Here is a 19,360-nt window from a genome sequence, read left to right on the forward strand (position 1 = left end):
AATGTGGGGTTTATTGATTATTTTCAGCTTGGATGTCTGTTTCCAAAGAGGCGCTTGCTTCTAATTTCTCATGAGCTATGTATCTTGAAGCTTTGCAATGACATCAGGACCCTCATATATCAACCCAATGCAGCTGTTAGGAGTTTCAGGTGCTAAAATATAAACCAGCTGCTGTGCTGACCGGAGCAAGGGGGATGATGTTGTTCCAGCTCTGTTAATTCAAGTCATATGTTTAGTGAAGATGAATTATTGTGGTGTACTTCATTTCATTTCATGAAGAGGCAGTGGGTTATTTGTGACAATGGACATTGATGCGTTGTAGCATGACCCAAAGATTTTAAAAAGGGGAAAAAAAGGGTGATGTAAAAGTGCCATGGAGACTTTATTTAATCTAAGAGCTGACTTACAATAGTTCCTCTATCACAGCCTCTATAACAGTTCTCTTAAAATCAATTAAAGTCAAAGATGGCAAGTGTTTAAGCAGCCTTTTCTGGAATTCTTAAGTCTTATTTTGAAAGATGGTGAATTACTCAGTTGGTCTTGTTCCTTAAAATCAACATTTTTAATGTAACAAATTGCTAACAAGTATGGGCATTTTTCTTAACCAAGTCATTTTTTCTAGTGCTGCAAAAAAAGGAAGAGAAGGCTTAGGCCCTTACCTTAAAGCTCCAAATACTTTTCATTTCATGTATTCATTTAAAGGCCAATGGAAGGATCTTATTTTTGAGGTAATTTTTAGATTCCAGGAAGTACTCTAGAGAAGTTTAAGATGCTTCAAGAGGGCAGTAAGTTTGTCTCCTTTACTGAGTATTTTTTCCCTTCATTCCTTCATGATAATGTATCTTTGAAAAGAATAAAGGAATTGAAAACTTGATTACTCAGAGGCCCCCTCACACATCCGGCCAAATGTCTTGCAGTAATGAAATGTGGTGTGAAGGCCCAAGCCTCCTTGCATAGATGGATTTGTATCTTCAGATTACTCCGTTGGTTGAATGGCGTTTATCACTGCATGACTCATCTGTCAGTTTTAAGGCCGGTTTAGTAATGATCTTTACCAGAGAATTTTCTGCTCTAACCTTTATAACTGTTCTTCTTTCCACCCCCACCTTCTATTCTCTCCCCCCCCCCCCATGTTACCAAGGAATTCTGCAAACCTGGGATGTTGCCATTAAAACACCACATTTCATAACCAGCTGTTCTAATGTGGAAAGATTAAGTGGACACCAGCTACTCACATTTTGTTGTACCATCACTTCAAACTGAAGTTTGTTTGGGTATTTTGCTGATTCGAAGCTGGAAGTTGAGTTATTTTGATAGAAATTGGGAAGGGTGGGGAGGTGGTTCTGCTTTTGTTGTTTTGCTTAACTCCATTTTCCTGAAGTATGCAAGCTGCTTTTCTGCTTGTGAAGGGAAAAATCAGATTTTCATATTCAGGCCTCTCCTAACAAACCAAAAACCAGATTTGGAACAGTGAGTCAGACTTCTTTGGTCTGTCTCAAAAGAAGAGGGGAACAGAATGAATCTGATTGTGGGAGAAAAGGGGAGATTTTTTTCTCCCGTATGAAGACAGGCTGAGAACACTGGGGCTGTTCAGCCTGGAGAAGAGAAACTGCGTGGAGACCTCAGAGCAGCTTCCAGTGTCTGAAGGGGGCTACAAGGATGCTGGAGAGGGACTCTTCATCAGGGACTGTAGTGACAGGACAAGGGGTGATGGGTTCAGACTGAAACAGGGGAAGTTCAGGTTAGATATAGGGAAGAAGTTCTTCCCTGTGAGGGTGGTGAGGAGCTGGCACAGGGTGCCAGAGAATCTGTGGCTGCCCCATCCCTGGCAGTGCTCAAGGCCAGGTTAGACAAGGGTTGGAGAAATCTGGTCTAGTGTGAGGTGTCCCTGCCCATGGCAGGGGGTTGGAATTGGATGATCTTAAGGCCCTTTCCAGTCCAAACCATTCTGAGATTCTATGATTTTTGTGAGGTTGGTGTTTTGAGGGTTTTTTTTTTTTTAAATAGAAATAAAAAAAAAAATTATTAGAATAGGAGAATACCTTGAAAAAATTGCCTAAGAATTGAGCCTTGTGGATTCATAAAGGCCTCATTCTAGTTACATATGCCATTTTTCCATGAAAGCTATGGTAGTTTACACATACCTTAATGTGTCCATCCCAGTGCCAGCATTTCTCAAATTAAAAGTGAATTTTTGTGACAGTGTGTTGTGATACAAAGAAATACAAACCCAAATCCCCAATTATGTATGGGGCAAGACAGGAAGAAACCAGAAAACCTTAAGAGAACTCAGTACTCTAATACTGTAATATTGTTTGAAAGAAAATTAGTCCTTTTTACCAAAACCCCCTCACATTCCTTTTTCCATGGAGCCTGTTGAGTGCTCCACGGATGCTTTGTCTGAGAAAGATCAGTAGATAGGATAACATGTATTTTTATCCTCACAGCATTCATTTATTTTTTAAACACATCTTCCCAGAAAACCCAAGAAGTGAGGTAGTGCGTTCCCATGGAGTACAGTCCATCTGGTTTTAATATGAGCCTGCCAGAGACTTCTTGAGGAATCTGAGGCTGAATTACTGTTTGTGCTGTTGGACATGCAGATGAAGGATTGCATTCTCCAGTTTCATTTTAAGTGGGACCTCAGTGCTGGAAGACAGAAAATTGTTAACTTGGGTTAATCAGGTGTGACCTCCAAATTCCCTGGAGGATGGTGACAGTGACTAGGCTGGATTAGGAAGTGACATAGGCAACAATTTTGCATCTGCCAGGGATGATTTTGGTTTCCGGCTTAAATCAGCAAAAGCTTTGCTGGAAAATTGCACCAAGTGGGTTTGATTTGTAAATGGATTTCTGTGACTAATGACTAATTTGTTTCCTTTTTCTTCTTTCAAGCAGTACAACGTAAATCTTATGGCAAACTAGGAAAATACCAAGCTCCGTTATTTACAGGGTCTTTTTGGATGTAGGAAGTAGAGAAGACTTTAGCTCACAGGACACACAAGATGCATACAAAGCAAGTGTTACACACACATAGCAAGCATGATGTGGTGGAGGTAGAGGGCTCACGAAGTCTGCCAGACCTCTCCATTGGTGTGATCTTGGCTGCCTCCTTCCCTAAGTCTCACCAGAGCAGTTCTGCCAGGGAATGCTGCAGACTGCAGATGCCTGTGTCATGACCGTGCCTGCACATCATGGGGAGGGAAAGTCAACAGGGCTGTGCTATTCTCCAGTTTGTTTGCAAAGGGTGGGAATAGCCAGTGGAGGCTTATATTTGCCTGTTCAGTTCCTGCTTTGTCACATAGTGCCATGTCTCCATGTGAGGAAATCTGTAAGCTTTGAAGAAACCTGTGTGGAAATGTTTCTCCACTTCTGGTTCATACAGCTTTCCTGAACTGATGAGGAAGCAGAAGTGCCTTCAGACTTTTTCTTGTTAAAACTACCTCATTCTTGCCATTCAGTTTTGCTTTATTAAATTTGGAACTGTGCTTTTTTTTTTTTTTCTCCTTTTTTCCAGCTTCATCAACCAGTAATACTTCTACTTTTCTTGATTTGCGAGAAGAAAAGGGGTGATGGGTTCAAACTGAAACAGGGGAAGTTCAGGTTAGATCTAAGGCAGAAGTTCTTCCCTGTGAGGGTGCTGAGGCACTGGCACAGGGTGCCCAGAGAAGCTGTGGCTGCCCCATCCCTGACAGTGTTCAAGGCCAGGTTGGACAGAGCCTTGGGCAACATGTTCTAGTGTGAGGTGCCCCTGCCCATGGCAGGGGGTTGGAATTGGATGATCTTCAGGTCCTTTCCAGCCCAAACCATTCTGTGATTCTATGATTCTATAATATTTTCTAGATTGTGAAATGATTTTGCATTCTGCGGGCTAAAGATGCAGATAGTGTGTTAGCTGTAATGATAACACTGTTGCTACAGCTGCAATGTAGCTTGGTCTGGTTTAGCTTTAGTGCTTTCTGGACAAAACCTTGTTGATTTTTGCGCAGAACTTGAAATTATCTTTTGAAGCAATATTTTTATGTAGCTGAACATGAGGCATTGCTCTGTGCGCAGTGTGGAGTGGGGAACACTGAAGTTTGATGCAGTCTTACCTGACCTACAGCACTGATTTAGTTCTAGTGTCATTTAGTTTTCTCATTTTGAGTGTTTCTCAAGGTGAAATACTTCTGTTATTTTCCGTTTTATTTCTATTAATTTATTTAATTCTTTTATTTTCTATTTTCTATTATATTACCCTTATAATACCAAATGGTAAAATCCTTAATTTAGGATGTATTCTCTTGTGAAATGCGAGATCTTAACTTTGTTGAAGTCTTAAGAAAATATTTTGATCAGATATTCTTACCTGGTTTTACCGTTCAACTTCCCCATTACGTTACCTTGATTTCATGCTGATTGTAGTTATAAGTAAAAACCCATGTACTGATGGAAGGTTGTACTCCTGGTCATTTGTTGGATTTTTGTCGTAATGGATTGGCTCATTTCTTTTAAAAGGTTTATTTAAAACCTCCTTAGATACAATTTAGCATATTTTAAAGCCTTGAAGAGGGATTTTTCATGGTGCTTAAAGAAAATCATGGGCAGTTCACTTGATCAATACCTACACAAGTGTCTGTTTTACATATAAAATTATAAAATGAGAGATTGGGCAAAAATACAGAAGGGAATACATGGTTAACACGTACATCTGGATGTATACTGTAATGGGGAGTAAGCACCCTTAGTGGCTGCATGCTGGCTTACAACACCTGAATATGCAGGGTGATCATATAAAATCATTTCTTCTGTGTCTCTTTGAAAGGTAGTTTGGTCATTAATACTGTAGAACGTAGAAAGCATTCAGAAGTACTCATTTTTTTGTTGTATGTATATTTTAGGAAATTTATTAGAATATGCTTAAACTACCTGGAAAATTAAAATCACTTCTGTTAAATTATCTCCTTTTGCAGACTAATAACTCTGAGGCTGTTAAAAATCATGTAACCAGAACTGTAAGTAATTCCATTTTCTTTCTCTATCTTTCCTTTCCTTGCCCTGATGTATTCTCTTGTTTGTGGCTGCTTATTTTTAGTCCATCTTCACAAAGCATTCTTTGCTAGCAGTTTCAAAGCACTCACTCTGGTTTTCGTGCTGTGTGAAGTTAGCCTTTGATTAGTGGGGGTTTTGCCGCTGGGTTTATCCAGGAACAATGAAATGAACTCTCTGTTCCTTATTTCTAAATCAAGCATGGGAGAAGTGGAATATTAAAATGTTCATAGGCTCATTGTATGCACAGGAGTTAAAAAAAAATCAAGAGGGTTCTTTTTCCAGCAGGAAGGATATTAGTCTTTGTATTGTGGTCAATATACAATGAATCTTTTAGCCTTTATTTGTTCAAGTTACTGTGCCAGGTTATTTACAAAACAAATTAAATGTGCTTTCCCAAACCTGTGTCATTATTGCTGTATTACTGCTGGTACAAGCACTATTAAATACATTTGTTGAAGTGCAGTAGGACCCAGTTTTGTAAGTGATGTAGAAATTTCTGCAAATGGAAGTATTGTACATGTTCAGTAGTGCTGCTTGGGATGGGATGGGATGGCATCGGTCGGTGGGTGGTGAGCAAGTGTAGTGTGCATCATATGTCTGTCTTGGATCTTATTTTTCTCTTTTTGTTATCTCTCTTTTCATTATTTCAATTATTATTACTATGATTTTTCTTATATAATGTTTTACTTTATTTCAATAAACTGTTTTTTATCTCAACCCATGGGTTTTTCTTTTTTCCACAGTTGTGGTAGGGAGTGAGTGAGCAAGAGGCTGCCTGGTACTTATTTGCCAGCTGGAGTTAAACCATGACAATCAGAGTTGCCAGGTTTCTTTGATTTTTAACTAAATCATGGGAAATGCCTGTAGATGACTATCTGTTAGTAGGCAACTGTGATGCAGGTATTTGTTTCCCCACTGTAAAGATGAAGTTAGCATTGAAAAAGGGGCAGAAAGATAGACTTGCAGCATGCATATGATCTTTACCAACTCATTGTTCGATTCAAGAGCAGTGCTGTGTATTGCAGTAAATGAGCATCTGTTTCATAGTGTTAGTCTTGAGCATGTTGCATTTGTTTTGTGTATCATCTGCGTTTCAGTTCTGCTAGTGCCATTCAATGTAGGGTGTGAAGTGTTCTGACCCTTGAGTACCCGTATAGGCAGGAGATCTTCACAGAGATTGCATTTGTATTAGCGGCATAGTTTCTTTACCTGGGGTGCAGATGAGGTCATCTCTGTGGTTGGATCCATGCTCTTATTCACATTGTTCCAGTAAAATTATTTAATTCATGGAATCCCAGACTGGTTTGGGCAGGAAGGGACCTTAAAGCTCATCCAGTTCCAACCACATGCCATGGGCAGGAACACCTTCCACTAGACCAGCTTGCTTCAAGCCCCATCCAGCCTGTCCTTGAGCACTGCCAGGGATGGGGCAGCCACAGCTTCTCTGGGCACCCTGTGCCAGCGCCTCAGCACCCTCACAGGGAAAATTTTTTTCTAATGCTTAATCTCAATCTCCTCTCTGTCAATTTAAAGCCATTCCCCCTTGTCTTGTCACTACATGCCCTTGTAAGAAGTTTCTCTCCTTTAGGTACTGGAAGCTGCTCTGAGGTCTCCCTAAAACCTTTTCTTCTTCAGGCTGAACAATCCCAGATCTCTCATCCTGGCTTCACAGGAGAGGTGCTCCAGCGCTCAGAGCATCTTTGTGTCCTCCTCTGAACAATCTTGAGCAGGTTCTCTATTTAATCCTAACCCATATGCTCTCAGTCAGTTCCTCATCCATCCCCAGGCAGAGCTCTGCACACTCCAGCTGGTCACTGACATAGAGGTGACACCCTATCCTCATCTCCCCAGCCTGTCCTTAATGAAGAGCCTATCTTCAAGAAATAGACTATCAAAGAGCTTATTTAATATCGAGACCAGCTAACATGTCTAGTGACAAGATTGTTTCTTCCTTCACTCTTCCTTAACTAGACAAATTAACTAAAAAAGAGTCCCAATAGAGCAAACTTCATATTTATCTGCATGTGAATAATTCATTTTGACAGCTGCTTCTAGTGTAACAAATGTGAACCAAAATAATGAGATACACTGTGAGGAAAATAATTGCAGATCATTTTCTATTGTTAGTTGGAAGGTTTTAGCTTCTTTGTGTTACATCTGAATACTTCAGAGTGCTTTCTATTTGTACTGGTTGCTTATTATACAAGCCAAGCCATACGTGTCTGTGATTTTTCTGTACATGTATAGCTCATGCAGAGCCATTTCGAAGGCAGCCTTAATGGCAAGCAGGTTTTTTTCAGCTGTGCCTTTTGTCCTCTTCTGTTTTTCACTGGTTATTATTTGACTATTAGCGGGTTTCCTGAAAGTTTTGGTGCTTTCTTTCCATGGAGTAGCAAAGGGTGACAGGGATGAGCAGCAGGGGTTCATTTGGAAGGAGAAGAAAGCTCCCAACTGAAACCCAGAGGTAGGAACACCTGTTCCTGTTTGGAAAAGAGAAGAGGTGTAAAGTTGCAAGGCTGGGCTATTCATAAGAAAGTGCTGTTTCCAGTCATGAGGCTAGATGCAGCCACTGCATCTGTAAAATTGTATAAGAAGTAAAACATCAACTATACCCCTTTCTCACTTGAATATGGACTTTACATGCATTCAGTATTCTCTCCTGAAGAGCCCTTAGCCTTTGCATCTGGGTCGGGGCAATCCGAGGCACAGCTACAGGTTGGCTGGAGAAGTCATTCAGAGCAGCCTGAGGAGAAGGACTTGGTGGTGTTGGCTGATGAGAAACTGAACATGAGTGGCTTCAGTGTGCGCTTGAGCACAGAAACCCCCCGTGTGCTGGGCTGCATCTAAAGCAGTGTGAGCAGCAGGTCAAGGGAGGTGAACCTGCCCCTCTACTCTGCTCTTGTGAGACCCCACTTGCAGCACTGTGTGCAGCTCTGGTGTCCTCAACATCAGAAGGACATGGAGCTGTTGGAGCAAGTCCAGAGGAGGCCATGAGGATGATCAGGGGCTGGAGCACCTCCCATATGGAGACAGGCTGAGAACATTGGGGCTGTTCAGCCTGGAGAAGAGAAGCTGCGTGGAGACCTCAGAGCAGCTTCCAGTGTCTGAAGGGGGTTACAGTGATGCTGGAGAGGGACTGTAGTGATAGAACAGTAAAGAATGTCTTCCTCGTATCTAACCTGAGCTTCCCCTGTTTCAGTTTGAGCCCATCACCCCTTATCCTATCACTACAGTACCTAATGATTCTGGTTTCCTACCTCACTTAGTTCCTTGTTGCCCTGGCAGATTGTAGATAGAACTCTATCACCAAGTGCCCAGCCATCTTGATAAAGATGTCTTACAGTCAGCTCTTTTAGGGGAGCCTGGCCTGTCTTGGCTATGTATTATAGGGAAGAATTTTGGGAGCAGCTTTGTCAGCAACTAAGAGTCAGGATAGTTTTTGGCAGGAGGAGAGCAAGCTGGGATTTGTAACTTTTGCTACTTGCAAGGAGCACGTCTGTCTGGACTGTTGCTCTTACACTACACAGGGGAACAGTTCATTATTTTTATGGAACACAGTATACAGAACAAAACTACAATGTTTAGCCAAACAAACAGCTGTTTGCAGTAGAAATGTTGATAAATCACTTCTGCAGAATCAGCTCCAAAAAAGATATTTTTATTTTCATTAATCTTTTAATATTTACTGCAGGAATAGATACAAAATAACATAGAGACATTTGTATTCACAAGGCATGAATCGTTTTCTACATTAGGAATCATTCTAAAGCCAGAGGCCAAAAGATTATGCAAATCTTGGTTCTCATCCAAGACATCCAAACATGTGTTTCACTGTAGCTTCTAAAAGCCACTACTGTGTCAGTAGAAATTAGGATGGTGGAGCAGTCCAGTGATCAGTGTAGTTCATTGTCCTGTCTCTTCTGTAGTGCCCTGGAGCGGATAGAAATGTTGCACTATGCCTTAGAATAGGTTAGAGAATTTCTTAGGATTCCTGCCCATGGCTTGGGGACTGAAAAACCATCAAAAATGTTAAAATGCATTCAGGTCTCCTGCTGAGCAGTGTCTCTGTTCATAGTCTTATTTGTGACTGCTTGAACAGCAAACAGTTGTGTGGAAAAAAAACTCATAAGCTAATTAAAAGCTGTGTAAAATGCATGTAATTTTATGGCAGGTTTGCTAATCACATTTTCTGATAATTATATCCACATTAGAAATAGGCACAAATAAAATAGTTATACCCCAAGCAGATCCATGTCACCCTTTCAAAATATATTCTGAAATCATTAAGTCACAGATTACTCATTGATTTACATTTCAGATGCTTGTAGATTCTCCTTATTGATACTTACACTTGTTAATCTTCCCATTCAAGAAGGAGACCAGGAAAGATATAGATGAGCTGCATGAATGCATGCCAGATGCTGAATGATGAGTTTTCAGTAGTACTGTTCCTTGGAGGAGCAGATAGCTGATGTACAGCTGTCTCAGCTGTTGAAAAAAACCTGGTCCTTGAAACTAGTAGTTCTTATATTCTGCTGAGATAGCTTTTAAGCAGATATTGGATTATATTATAATTCAGTAGCCTTGGGAAAGGCTAGTGAATGATTCTGCATTTGGCTTCCTTGGCCCGCCTTTGATTCTAGTCTCACAATGAGTGAGCTGTTATCCCACCTGCTATTTCTAAGCACACGTGTGGCCTACATTTCTAGTTTTACTTTGGGTTTGGAAACTAGTAGTTTTACAGAGTAAGGTTTTGATTGTTTCCCAGGCCTGTCATATAAAAGGTAGTAAATCAGTGTTACTGACAAAATGTGAATGAATTTATCTGGTGCAATACTCATCTCCCTTCACCCTTTGTCCCTTCATGATCTTTCTGGTTTCTGAAGCTCTACTACAGAAGACTTCAGCCTGTGCAGTAAGCCTACTAGTTGTAACCCAGCTTCCCTTATTCAGTTCTCGGAAAGGTTGAGGGTGATTGTCATGCTGAGGGATTTGCATTATTTTTTTACTTGCTATTCCTCATTTCTTTCCTTGAGAGACAGCCTTTCAGCATAGATGAGGGGATGCACACTTAGCAGAGAGGTTATTTCTTACTCCTCCTGTTTCTGGACTAGTGCAGAAGGTGCCTTAATGCTACCTCAGTGCATGTGAGATGGCCTGTACTATACCTGTGTCATGTTTTTGCTCTGAAGTTGTGGAGGGACTGGAAGAGAGATTGTAAAGGTGTGAGACACAGCCTGGGACAACATACACTTGCTATTTGAGGCCGACCAGGTAATCCATAAACAGGTTCACTGTCTTTGGTGTCAGAGGAAGGTGAATTAAAGAAGTCCTGGACTCTGGGATGATCCCGTCTGAGGATGGGTTTTGACGAAGCTGGGGTAGCAATCTCTGAACGTGCCCAGGACTAGATGCCCAAGCCAAAGATGGTAGAAGAAGCAGTAAGGAGAATGTCAAAGGAATGAGTTGCACAGCTTGAGTTTTTCCCTGGAAAAGGGCAATGTTGCAGTACGTTGGATGCAGTGGATTTGCTCCTTAATATCGTTCTGTGGCTGGAGAGAAGACAGATGTCTATTGAGAAGCAATTGCTTCCCCCTGCTGGCTTTCCTACCACAACTACAGCTAAATTTGTCTGACCAAAAGACTCTTTGCCCTTGTTTACATAGGGATAACTTTTATGTGTTATTGTTTGAGATTGATCTGTTTGGGTTATAAAAATTCCTTAAAACTGAATGAATAGGAGAATGGGAGGTATTTTCTTTCTTCAAAGCTCTGCTTCTAAAGTGGCTGGTTATGCTGTCTGCATTGCCAGGCAGTCCTAGAGAAGTAGGGGGACAGAACTGTGGGAAGAAACTCAAGGAAGAGTAATCTCAGGGTAGTCTGTCCTAATGGTAACAAATTAAGAACTAGTTATATCTGTCCTAGTTACAACTTTAAGTTTTTAACCCAGTGGAGTTGAACACCCCACTTTGAGCTATTATTCTTCATTCCCCTTCATCTTTTCTACTGCTGTTGGTTGACAGGAAATGAAAAAATCCTATCTAGTTTTGCAAGATTTTCAGTGTAATTGTCCTTCCTGGGAGGTGCCAGGTGGTGGTTTGCCTTTATGGGTGATTTGCCTTGTGCCATTAAATCCTGTGCTTGGTGAAACCCATATTCTGCTGGTAGGTGTGTATGACTTGGTACAGAATTAAAGCTGAATTCAGTCAGAATCTGGCTCACAGATTGCCTGTTGTGGGAAATGCTGTAACAGCTTATTCTTGTGTTTGACAACACATCGTAGAGGTGTATGCATGTATGGCATGTGTTTCATCAAACCTTGAAAAACGTTTTTTCATTAACCGTTCTGCCTCTGTAGTGAGTCATGTGTCCTTTTGGATTTTTCTAAATATTTTAGCTGTGAGGGATAGAGTTGGTGGTGTGGCCATTGACAGGAAACAAATAGGAAAGAGAAATAAAAAGTATGTTTCACTGAAATAAAAAGAATGTATCACTATCTACAACATAATTAATTAACATAACATAATGAATGTATCACTATCTACAACATACTTAAGCCATGGAAAGACGAGGAAGTGATTGTAAAGTAGAGGACATGCAGAAAAACAGAGTTGTGTCTTGACTGCTTGTCCATTTGCCAAGTCACTGACTGTAGGCGATATGTAATGTACAAGGTCATCTTGACCTGATGAGGAGTTAAGTAAAGTCGAGTGGTTTGGTGCACCATAGATAGGCAATGGAGAGTTTCATGGTCTGAATCTGTATCTTTTGAAGATGATAGAAGGCTTATGTTGATTTTGGGGGCTATCCAGAATTTGTATAAAAGCATACCCATAACAACAGACTGAGGAGTATTGCAGCTGGTTGAGCCCATGCAGTGAAACATGGTAGATCTCAGTAATGGGGCTTTTTGCTGCTAGTGGTTCATATTATGTTATTGTTCATATACTTAAACACTGCATGCTACTGGGTTATGTGATGTGCTAGCTTATGTGCTACAACAGTGTGCAACAGAGAATGATTTTATCACTTAGTGGCTTCCTCTAATAAGGAAATAAGTGCCTGATTATTCAGGTTACATGGAGGTTTAGTCATGAACGTGATTAATAAATGGTGGAATCCTGAAGTTACAAATGCATCTGTGTGACCAACAGAGACCAAGGGAGTGAAGGGAGAGGCATGTTCTACCAACTGCTTTCTAGCTATAAAAGCAAACCAAAACATACTAAAAGCTTTGTTTTGAATTTCAATTCTGAGTTATTTACTTGGTTTGGCACCCACAGTGTATTACCTACAGCCTTTAAAATCCTGAGAAAAAGTTGAGTAAAAAGAAGCTGAAAATACCATGAAGGTTCCTCACTGTCTGTTGTCTAAGTAAAGACAGGAACTAGTGGAACTGGGACCAACACCTAGGTGAGGTGCACCTTATGCTTTGAGATTTGCCAGAACAGCTGATTTCTGGAATCTAAATAAGCTTTTCTGTGTTTTTCTGTATAGTAAGTATAACTTCAAGGGTAGGAAGATGAGTGAATACTCTTTCTCTTCTGGAGTTATTGATACATAAATGGGACTTCTGACTTTCTGTATGGAAAGATGTATCTAAATGTAAAGTAAATATTTTTATTTACTATTAGTATAGTAATAGCTGTCTTACTAGAAACCTCTCATGGAAGGAAGGGATACTGCCCCCTCTAGATGTCTCTCTTTCCCTACAGAAAGCTTGGGTTTCTGTCACACTGAAGCTTAATTGGGAGATAGCTAAATTTAAGTGAGAAAAATTCTATTGCTAAGGTTCACAGGGGAGCACATTTTGACACTTTTTAATGCATAGTTACTGAACAAATGAAGCTACAAAAGACACAAACTAAATTCTCATAAAGCAAAATCATTGCAACTCAGGCTTCTATTCAAACTCCCAGGATTCTGATACAGGAATAAATTGAGTTTATTTTTCAGTATTGAAGTAATCACTTTTGAAGAACTTGATTCTGCAGGTTTATACAGAAATTCAAGCCCCATCTTCTCTGAAGTCCATTGAATGTTTTCTCTAATCTTAAGGCAGTTACCAAGAGCATAAAAGACCAACAGTCCTTCTCTGGCAGTACTGAGTTGGAAAAGGTAGTAGTGAGTCTGTATGAAGAGTTAGACATTAACCTGGCCATACTGATGGTGTTTGCAGCCAAACCATAAGGCAGTGATCCTCTCTTATCCTGTTGCTGGTAAAGTTTTACACAGTATGGACATAATAAATGAGAAAAAAGGTAGGAACATAGATCGACATCAGTGGTGGCAAGGAAGGTACTAGATTGACTACTCTGCTTTTTGTTCCAGAATTCCAGCAGCACTTCAAAGAACTCCTCTTTCAGTTGTGACAAAGGATCACGGCAAGTATTTCTTTCCTATTTTGTGTAGCATTGTCACATAGTGCTGTGGTGCATTTAGGTTTTGCTACTTGTGGTTATATTCTCTGCGAGTTCAGTCTTCTGCAAGACATGTCCTGCTCTGCACAGACCATTTTTACAGTCCCTGTCTGAGAAAACAGTTGGGCCTATTTGCTGAGCTTACTTTTAACTTAATGACTGTAATCCTCTGATTATTAAGAAGGACAAGATAAGGTGCGTGCTTGTGCCCTCAGCCTGTAAAAGAAGTTTAACAGTATCTGTAGGCTAACCTGTGAGAATAACTGCATTACACTGGTGTCTGTTGCATTTTGGAGACTGGTTTTGGATTCACTTTGGTGTTACTCAGAGCAGATTTCAAGATGGTATCTTCAGTGTTTTGCAGGTCACTGGTGAATCTACCTATTTTTAAGCATTTGTACAGACATTAGGTACCTGTCTGTTTTCTGTGTAACTTCTGAATCTGTTGCACTAGTGTTAGTCAAAGTTGCTTGTATTAATTTTACTCCTTTCTTACATTATTGATTGCAGAGATTTGTTCACTATAGTTTTGATGTGAACTCTGTGTTTGGCTAATTCTTTTTGTGTACTGAACAAGTAACTGAAGTAATTTGAGCTCTGTAGCATTTAGTAAGTTGTAATTGTAATGAAAATATTGGAAGCATCAGATGCTTGACTATATGAGTCCAATTTGGAGTCCCTTCCGTTAATAGGCTATGTTTGTTCTTGGCTGCTTTGCTCTAAACTGACATATCCAATTTCTTCACAGAAGTGCAGACTTTGATCACATTATGGAGGAGGGCTATGAACTTGACCTCACTTACATCACAGAACGGATCATCTCTGTTTCCTTCCCTGCTAGCTGTTCTGAGGAAACTTACCTCCACAATCTGCAAGATGTAACCCGGATGCTCAAATCCAAACACGGTGATAATTACTTGGTATGTGTAGGATCAGTCATTTGTGACACATCTTATGTCTTGCAGGAAGACCACTTGTAGGTCCACGTGTATCATTATAAACTAGAAGTCAATCATCTAAAACTCTTTGGTCCACCTTTACAGCTGTGCAAGCAAGAGCAAGATTTTCAGTAGGGTGTTAAGATGTTAGACAAGGACATATCAAAGGAGATGATCCTGCCCCTCTACTCTGCTCTTGTGAGACCCCACTTGCAGCACTGTGTGCAGATCTGGTGTCTTCAACATCAGAAGGTCATGGAGCTGTTGGAGCGAGTCCAGAGGAGGCCACGAGGATGATCAGGGGCTGGAGCACCTCCCATATGAAGGGAGGCTGGCAACACTGGGGCTGTTCAGGCTGAAGAAGAGAAGCTGCGTGGAGACCTCAGAGCAGCTTCCAGTGTCTGAAGGGAGCTAAAGGATGCTGGAGAGGGACCCTTCATCAGGGACTGTAGCGATAGGACAAGGGGTGATGGGTTCAGACTGAAACAGGGGAAGTTCAGGTTAGATATTAGGCAGAAGTTCTTCACTGTGAGAGTGGTGAGGCTCTGGCACAGGTTACCCAGAAAAGTGGTAAATGCTTCATCCCTGGCAGTGTTCAAGGCCAGCTTGGACAGAGCCTTGGACAACCTGGTCTAGTGTGAGGCATCACTGCCCCCTGGCCATGGCACAGGGTTGGAACTGGATGATCTTAAGGTCTTTTCCAACCTTAACTGTTCTCGATTCTATGATTAAAAGCACTTTTCTGCTGGTGGCACTGCAGTCTCTATTGTGATAGCACACAGTCAAATGCTGTAGAATAATTGCACTGACCATTTTAATTGTTTAAGGCATGCTTTTAAAAGAACACACCCTGAAATGTGGAGCAGCCAGCTACATGTGGGTCCTCAGCTTTGTATCTGGTGGTCTCACCATCATGTCTTGGCTGTCTCTACCATATATTGTGAAACAACGTATAAAAGCAGGGTTGCTGTTTGTGTGTTCTGTCCAGCTCTTTCTCATTAACTTGATTTAGATGCATTTTTTCCCTGCTCCTTGGTTTTCTATAGGAAGTTAAGTTGTAAGCAAATCTATAATGAGCTCCGTATGCAGAGTGTCTTGGTTTTTAAATGATGACCCAAACTGCTCGTATTCTGTCCTGTTTCTCACAAATGCATCTAAACCCTATGGCATGTATTGTCTCAGCTTGTGCTATGAAGGTGAATTTAAAACAGGGCCAGTATTGGTTTTCTTCTACTGGCTTAGAGTGAACTAAGAAATGTTTAAACTGTGAAAATAGAATAAAGCATGTGTAAGCTATTACAGTCAAATCCATGCTTCAGGAGCATGAACTTGACTCAGAGTGGAAATAAGTTTCTGGAGAGATTCCACCTAAAGATTTAAATACATTATCTTTTGCTCACAAAGTGAGGTGTCATGGGTGCATTATGAACCAGCTATTGTCCTGAAGATGCACTTGTAGTGTGGTCTGATGGCCTCAGCATGCCACCTTCTTGCTGTTGGCTTCCTGTCCATCAGTCACTGGTAGCTTGTAAGGTACAAGATAGTAAGTTTGAAGATGACCTGGATGTAAACCTTTTACTGGTTCAAACTTGGCTCTTCTAAGTGGCCTTCCCTGTGCAACAGCAGTGTTTTTGTATCCGTGAAATAAGTTTGTAGTCTCAGTTCGGTTAAATCTTACTAAATAGCTGTTTGTATTACAAAAATCTGATCTATTGTAAGTCTTGTTTAGGTTGTCCTCTGTCCAAGTGGGATTGCAATCTGATGCTCTTGCAGAGTTTGGATGTGTTGGTTTTGGGTTTATTTTAGTTTAGTTCTATTTATCTACTTGTATTCTAATGAGCACTTTGGAAATCAGCTGGCTTGGTCAAAAGAAAGTTTGATGCTGTCTGCTGCAAGTATGTTTCTACAACTTTGCAAGATAACCTGGCAAACCACAGCCAGGTTGTAGATCCAGAGAGCTCATTTTAAACTCTTTTGTTTCTCATGTTTCAAAGATGTTTTCAGTCTGCTTCAGATGCACATGTATAGCAGCAAAAAACCCAAACCAAACCCTAACACCTAGTCTAAACCTCCCCTGGTGCAACAGGAACAGCCTTTCCCTCTCATAGAATCATATCATAGAATGGTTTGTTACTGATTGATACTGTTTTAAAGTTCTTCTTAATGAGTCAAATATACTTGTATACTTCCTTTTTCTTTTTGTTAATTTAGCAGTCTCTCTTTTTAACTGTTCCTTATTGAGTACTAGGTGTGTGTTAGCTTCCTGTCTAATGGTTTAACAGCAGAGTTGGAAGATCTCGCAGGCTGAGCTATAGTTAAATAGCTATGCTCTATCTTCCTTGTGAAGTTCTGACAGACCAATATCTTCTTGCCAGGCACTCCAATTCAGACATTTAAGACTGTACCACCTTCCCCCACTATTCTTTGTTAATTCTTTTGCCATGCAGTTATTTTGCGGGGTGCCCAGGTCTCTTCATAGCTCTGACTCAATTAAAGCCATGTGAAATAAATAACATATAGCAAAAGGCTAATTATCCTTTTTCAACATGTGCATCTAGTAGCAACTGAACACCTAAAATACATTTGCTAGTGCTGCTTGACTTCAGATGTTAATTCAGTTTAGTAAAACGGTGGCAAACCTGAAGTCTTACGAGTGTAGTTTCTTGTAACCATGATGTGTTTCAAATACAGCTGTTTACTACAGCAGTTCTGAAGTCGTGATGGTTGATGCTTTTCTTCTTTCTTTCTAAACAGGTGTTAAACCTCTCTGAAAAGAGATATGACCTTGCCAAGCTTAACCCAAAGGTATTATTGCTTGTCTTCTGTAACATCTCTTTTTAATGTTAAATACAGCTGAAATGGCCTCATAAGCCCTGAAGCTGTGCAAGCGTTGGTACGCAGATTGAGAGAACAACTTTTGGAAGATGATAGAAACACACCCACTTGCATCCCTTTTTATTTTCTCCCAAGTTCTTGTTTTGTGTCTGTTAGGCCTGTGCCTTACAATGCTGTTCCTGTTGTTTCCTTAGACTTTGCACACAGGACCTGAAGCCTGTTGTGACTACTGAAAAATTCCTATTGAGTGATACAAATTTGACTCCAAGTATACTTTCTTTGTGCAGTCACAGGGTACTGGGGGTTATATACTGTAATGTATAGTCTGTCAGCTGAAGCTGGTCAGGTCAGTTCAAATATAGACTTCCCTTTTGTATCATCACTTCATAGTTGCTTCTCCGCACCAGAAACATAAGGAATGTCAGAATTATGTCTGCCTTTTGTTCTTCCTTACCAATTATTGTGTTTGTTTGTTGTAAAAAATGATATGCAGTTACTTTTCAGCAGCTATTATAAGGCAAGAGTAGCACAGACGTCTGTTTATAGCAGTAGATTTACAGGGATATACAATACCTGAGGAAACTATTAAAAGAACTCTCCATTTTGACCTTTTGAATGCTTTGTTGATCATGAAGAATTTAAGTTGTTCATGGTTACAGCCTTTGTTTGGGTTAAATATGCATATAATAACAACAGGTTGAGTAAACAGTGTTATATAGTGACTAAGGCTGAATGTTAAATATGGACGGAACTTTGAGATGTCAGATCTATTGCACTCGAAGGGAATAAATCTCAAATTAAAAACGATCCCAAAACACTGGGCCAGGCCAGTTAACATTCTTTTATTCTAATTTTGACTTTCTAAGTATTTTACTGTTGTAAAATACTTGAATTTCTAAATGAAAATTCATCTAAGAAATCAAGATCTTCAGAAATGTCACTTGTGAGTGGTTGGTGGGTTTGAGGGGGAGTTGCTTGTTTGTTTTTACAGAAGTACTAGTATCTTAAATCATCTTCCTCCCCTGAAGAGACCTGGAAGAGTGTTTATTTACATTGTGGCATTTGAATGGGGTTCAAAAAAATGTGGAGTCTCTTGACCATCATAGTTAATTGAAGCCAGATCTTAATATGTAGTATTAGGATCAAGGTGTCTCTTGTGACTGTTACTCGTTTAATTGCAGATTATGGATGTGGGGTGGCCTGATCTCCATGCTCCACCTCTTGACAAGGTGTGCACCATCTGCAAGGCCATGGAGTCATGGCTGAACAATGATCCTCAGCATGTGGTCGTGATCCATTGCAGAGTAAGTGAGCTTTGCGTGTGCATATCATGTACCAGTTTGGATTTGTTTTCAAAAGCCTTGTCCTTAATTCTTACTTATTTACAAAAAACAAAAAAGTTTGATCTGTTTTCAGTGTTGGGAACACGGAATCAATCTTCATTTGATTCAAATGAGCTTTAATCCACTGACCTTCCATGTTGTGATAACTGAGGTTCTAGCGCTACTACTCCTGAGAGTGTGTATAGAAGCTTGAGGTTATCTACCTGGACTTGTGCAAAGCCTTTGACACTGTCCCACATGACATCCTTGTCTCTAAATTGGAGAGACATCAATTTGATGGGTGGACCACTCGGTGGACAAAGAACTGGCTGGATGGGCGCACGCAAAGAGTTGTGGTCAATGGCTCGATGTCCGGCTGGAGACCGGTAACGAGTGGTGTCCCTCAGGGATCGGTGTTGGGACTGGTCTTGTTCAACATCTTTGTCGATGACATGGACAGTGGGATTGAGTGCGCCCTCAGCAAGTTTGCCGATGACACCAAGCTGTGTGGTTCAGTTGATACGCCGGAGGGAAGGGATGCCATCCAGAGGGACCTCGACACGCTTGTGAGGTGGGCTGATGCCAACCTTATGAAGTTTAACCATGCCAAGTGCAAGGTCCTACACCTGGGTCGGAGCAATCCCAGGCACAGCTACAGGTTGGGCAGAAAAGAGATTCAGAGCAGTCCTGCAGAGAAGGACTTGGGGGTGTTGGTCGATGAAAAAATGAACATGAGCCGGCTTCAGTGTGCGCTCGCAGCCCAGAAAGCCAACCGTATCCTGGGCTGCATCAAGAGGAGCGTAACCAGCAGGTC

At 40.8% G+C, this 19,360-nt stretch overlaps 1 protein-coding gene across 1 annotated transcript in view; it reads left to right on the forward strand.

Annotated features, from left to right (window-relative positions):
• The window catches only part of TNS3 (tensin 3), a gene marked incomplete at both ends in the record, with an annotated part of 195,689 nt that overhangs the window by 94,305 nt on the left and 82,024 nt on the right, over positions 1–19,360 (forward strand). Inside the window, 5 exons of the mRNA XM_080611182.1 lie at positions 4,953–4,994; positions 13,363–13,415; positions 14,200–14,371; positions 17,144–17,194; positions 18,406–18,528. Coding sequence (XP_080467308.1) covers positions 4,953–4,994; positions 13,363–13,415; positions 14,200–14,371; positions 17,144–17,194; positions 18,406–18,528 — 441 coding nt within the window. The remainder of the gene's footprint in view (positions 1–4,952; positions 4,995–13,362; positions 13,416–14,199; positions 14,372–17,143; positions 17,195–18,405; positions 18,529–19,360) is intronic.

The sequence above is a fragment of the Psittacula echo genome (assembly GCF_963264785.1).
Source record: "Psittacula echo genome assembly, chromosome: 2".
NCBI lineage: Eukaryota > Metazoa > Chordata > Aves > Psittaciformes > Psittacidae > Psittacula > Psittacula echo.